This window comes from Phaethon lepturus, unplaced genomic scaffold (assembly GCF_000687285.1).
Source record: "Phaethon lepturus isolate BGI_N335 unplaced genomic scaffold, ASM68728v1 scaffold11197, whole genome shotgun sequence".
In the NCBI taxonomy this organism is placed as follows: domain Eukaryota; kingdom Metazoa; phylum Chordata; class Aves; order Phaethontiformes; family Phaethontidae; genus Phaethon; species Phaethon lepturus.
The window spans coordinates 21,641-26,643 of NW_010551175.1; the positions used below are offsets into that span (position 1 = coordinate 21,641).

At 39.9% G+C, this 5,003-nt stretch overlaps 1 protein-coding gene across 1 annotated transcript in view; it reads right to left on the reverse strand.

Annotated features, from left to right (window-relative positions):
- Nucleotides 1–3,822: 3,822 nt before the first annotated feature.
- Nucleotides 3,823–5,003, reverse strand: part of ASNS (asparagine synthetase (glutamine-hydrolyzing)) — a 17,045-nt gene continuing 15,864 nt past the window's right edge. Inside the window, exon 11 of the mRNA XM_010290815.1 lies at nt 3,823–4,320. Coding sequence (XP_010289117.1) covers nt 4,111–4,320 — 210 coding nt within the window. The 3' untranslated portion in view covers nt 3,823–4,110. The remainder of the gene's footprint in view (nt 4,321–5,003) is intronic.

Genomic DNA, 5,003 nt, shown 5'->3' on the forward strand with positions numbered 1-5,003 from the left:
AATTACTTTCAAATTGAATATTGAATGACTTTGGTGCTAATGCATTCAACTCTTAGCTGTCTTCTCACCTGCAGCACCAGCATGTGAAGCTCTGCACAGCATCTTGTGAGCAAGATCAATTAAGCAACGTTTTTCTTTTCTGCTTGGCTTTATCCCTATTCTAATCTCATACTTATTAAAATCCCTTCCACGAAGCTCACGCACAAATCCCACTGACAAGCGTGTGTGAAGGAACAGGCTAAAAGCACACAGAGAGGAGGATGGAGAGCAGTCTTCCCCAGGAGTGAAGAGCTTGTTTGCCCAGACACGCTAACAGCGGCTGCCATCTGCCGGCTAGGGAAAAAAAAAAAAAAAAAAAAAATCAAAAATCATCTCTCGATCCAAATTCAAACTTTCATATACTCTTTTTGGCCTGCTGGGGGAAACATGTTTGCCTGTTGGCTTCCTCGGACACAGGGAAAGGGGCAAAGCTGGGAGGCTGCAGAGCAGAGCCAGCCTGGACCCACTCGCATGGGAGAAGTACAAGCATCAGGTGGACTCTAGGGTGCTGTCGACATCTTTTATTGTAGCTCATAGGACACTTGAAAGATGCAAACCTGAGCACACAGTGCACAAAAACTAGCTGCCCAGCTAGTTTTCTCTTACTAGAAGAGTTTCCAGGCAACTGAAAGATGGAAAGTGGGACTACAGAGAGGAGTGGCTGAAATACCACGAACAGATCTTGGAGAGCAGCATGCACAAACCCTGTTGATACATCACCTCCCGTAGCTACCAGCCCTACTAACTTCCAAGATACCACTGCAGCATAAACTACCTCTCTGCTTCCTCCTTCTCAGTCCCTTCTCTCCTTACTCAAGCTTTGTAAATAAAAAATTAAACTTCCTCATTTAAATTTAAATTAATTAAATTACCATTATTAAATTTAAATGAAAATACATAAAGATTTTGTGCATTATCTGCACCCAGAGGCAGGCTCATTCAAAACTTTCTAAGATTTTCCTAATCACAGCCTTTAGATCAACTACAATATCTATGTAGGTATGTAAATAACTCATATGTAAATAAAAAACAACAGGCCCTGAAATTCCAGAATGAGGAACTATGACAGGCACAGTGCAGATGATGTATGTGCTTTGGCTATCCCTAGGAAACTCGCTGAGGAACACATGGCTTACCTCGCTAGAGAAATAAGTGGCCTCTCGCACACTTTGGCCCCACAGTCTCCTTTGGGAAGACTGTTCAATAGCCAAGTAAGTAAAATAGGCTGCTTTTACACTTTACTGTGATTTTAAACAGTTTCAAACATTTTTATATAATTTTAAGCCAGCCCACATAGGAATCTCTGCCCAATGGATCAAAGTTCCCCAAAGTCCTGTCAATGTTCCCTGGCTCTTACATACTGGTTTGTACTGGGGAGCTTCTCGAGAGCGCCACTGTCAGGGACACTGGATGTGGACACAGTCAGTCAAGCTCCACACAAGCCAATTAACTGGAGATTAAAATAGCAGGTAGGCTTTATTAAGAAGATGAAGGGCATGGGTGTCATTGAGCAACCTTAAGCAACTGGTAGGTCCTGTACACTGCAGTGCTCTTTGGAAGATACACTGTTTATTTCTCCTTCCTCAATAGAGGGAGAGATTGCAGTAAAAACATAATTTAATAATTTAATCAATCCAAAGTAAAAAATTGAATCAATTAAAAAAATGCCACAAACCTCACAATTTTATCTGCTTTGCAAGAACCTTACAGGTTCTTCCCCCAGCCCTCAGCAGTTCTGCAAGCCAAGGAGTTATCCATCTCCTCCCTCCCAGGTAGGCGACTGACTTTAAATCCCCATCCCCACCTCCAATACACTACTCAAACCAGCCTACTCAAGCTGTCAGAATAGTCCATCTTAATCTTCTCCAAAAGAAACAGACTCAGAAAAGGAGGCAATCACAGCAGGAAGAAAGAAGGACAAAAAGTAGAACTGGACAAGACAGCACTGCATACTGGACCTGCAACCCATTCCGTTCTGTGACAAACTATGAATGTGTCTGCAGCTAGTAGATGATCCAGAGTAGCTGTCGTCTTAAAAAAAGAAAAAAAACAGAAGAGAAAAGAGAAAGTACAGAATGTCACAGAAGCCAAAAGAGGCTGTGTAATTCAAGTCCATACACAGAGAAGGAACAAACAGGTTTTGACTCCCGAGAGACGTAGCAGTTATACCTTTGACAAGAATAAGGCAGCAAACCATATTTTTCCCTGCACATCAGTAAAAAAGCTAAAATAATTTGGATCACTGGTCTAGGATTTTGCCTCACTCCGTAAATGCCTAATATACTAGGAATTAAAAAATTAAGGTGGATTTCCTTGATTACCTAACAACGTTGCAGTAGAAAGTGCATTCAGGTAATGACCCCAAAATGTGTTGAGCCTATTTCTACTTCAGGCAGATGCTATTTTCTTACCATCTCAGCCTTGAGAAGTTTACCATGAGTAGTAAATCTTATCTTTACATATTAGTACCTAATCAACATACTCTATACTCCTCTCTCAAGTTAAAATATACTTTATTGCTTCAAAGAAGTCAAAAAAGACAAGCACATGACCCTTAAGTAAAGAAGGCTGCAGGAACGAACTACCTTACTCATCATATATTCATAAATAACTAGTATGTGCAAGTTTATCTCAAAATACGGCCACTATGGGCCATAGCTGGACAGTTCAGTCCATAGTACCACCAAGAGGTTTCAGTAAGGTTTCTGGAATAGATTCAAATGCAGGATTAGGGGGAGTAATAAATAGACAATCAGTCATTTTATGAAGACTTTAAACCAGAACTGCGTATATTTTATCTTTTAAATAACAATTGGCTTTGATTTCCTAGTCAAGAGGGACAATAAACTAGACTTCTGTCTTCATAAAGAGCATGATGCTAATCAAGTCAATCTGCAGCACTCATATATATTTCTTGACTGCTCTTATGTTTAAGTTGCATTCAAAAAAGCAGCCCCTATGTTTAAGTAGATAATAGAAAGTTGTCCTGGGTAAAAAAGTCATGCATTTTTCAGTGGGGTATTAGAAGTTCTTGTGGTTCCTGAAGCTTTCCCCCCCCCCCCCCCCCCCCCAATTTTTCCAAGCAAGGTGTCTGACCCCATTGTCTTCAGAGATGCTTTGTCTGACTAATATCTATGGTTAACAGGATTGGTTCACCACACAGTTAGCCACACACAGTTGACCAGCAACATGGTTTACCTTTTCATCATACAGGTGGAAAAACGCTTACAATAAGTGAAAAATTTCTTAAAATACTTAATCATGCAACTGCCACCAGACTAATACAAATCACCCGGTTAACACTTTTTTTTCAAGAATAATAAATACATTTTAAAATTGAAGCCCTTGAATTAAAAACAAAGACATAATTCTGCTTCTCTCTTCTGTTCTGCTCTTTGCTAACTGTCACAGTATCCTTAGCCTGCTAGTATATCTACAAGATTCAAAGCAGCCAACTGGTGGCTTTACAGTAATGAATAAGACTCCCATTCATTTAATTAACACCCAGCACCACCACTATTCTAAACTCTAGTAAGCATCTCTGCATAGCTATGAATATCTAAATACCTTTTGAGAACCAGACCAAGGTCCTCAGGAATGCTTAGAAAGACATTCAGAATAGAGTAAATGTAGACAAACTATCCAAATCCCACAGCCAGGAACACAAGTCATTAAATAGCTAGGGTCAAATTCCCCCTTGCTCAGAGAGCCTGCAGCAGTTTGCATTGCTTAGCCTTATTCAAATCCTCAAAAGAGAGCTTGCATTAAAATATATTAAAAGGCTGCAAGGCAAATTAATACAATCAAGGTCACATACGGAACAGAGCTGCCAAAAAAGGTAGTTCCTTGTCCATGAAGTATTTTCCCATGGATTACAAAGTTTTGGTACAGCAGGGTGAGTTTTTAATAGTACACTAACCACAGAAAGCTCTTATTTCCAATAGCATTGTCAAAATGCATCTTGAAGACCATTTAAGCTTTAGGTTTGCATAATTTGTTTGGTTTTTTTAATAAAGCAGAGTGCGAGCAAATTCCTTGCAGCACTTCTATTTGGGGGATTATTTCAACAGCCTACTCTTGGGTAGCCGACTTGTAATGTTTCAACGTGCGAGCAGAAGGATCAGTAGCTTTAACCCATCTTGGCATCCAGTAGTGGGGCAGCCAGTTGCTTTGCCCTGAGTAGTGCTTTTCAAAGATCTGGCGGTAGTAATAACTTTCTTTCGTTTTAGGAGGATTGAAAGGATATTTCTCCGCTGCCTTTTCCAGCAGAAGGTCATCAACCTATAGATGTAAGCAAAACTCAAGTTAAGCTGCAAATACATTTAACTTTTACAAGTCAATTTGCTGCAAGTTAAAGACATACAAGGATTCACCAAGCACTGAACACCCATAGGATTAAAAAAAAAAAATTTAAAAAAATCTATTCTAGAGGCAGAGATTTCTGACAGGTGAATTTTTGTCATAGGCTCGTTTGATCTTTATGAATACATAACTATATTTCCAGTGCTGTTAGTATTTCTCTCTGCATTATATGCGAGACCCTTTCCTCTTTAGGTTACATTCACCTTTGTTAGTAAGCTCACAAAAACTTTCCTATTCTTCTCTTTGCTATGAACCAGCCGGAACAACTTAAAGCAGTCTTTTTGTCATGGAAGTGGCTTCCTGTTTTTTGGTTGGGGTTTGTTTTTTTTTTTTTTCAGCTCATAGAGAGCTGTTGACTCTGCTTGTATAACCAAGCTCTTCGCACAAAAGACCTGGGATGCAGAGGCAAAGACAACTACAGTTGCTAAGCTGGCTAAGAAAGGGAGGATGAGTAGTTGCACCAGTTGAGGCAATTTCTTAAACAGTTAACTCCTCATGCCATGAAATAAATTTGCTCCCACTACACCAATACAGGCTCAGTACAGGCAGCACAATACTGTTGCCTGACCCAACTACTTTCTTGCCTGTGGACATAGGGAAAG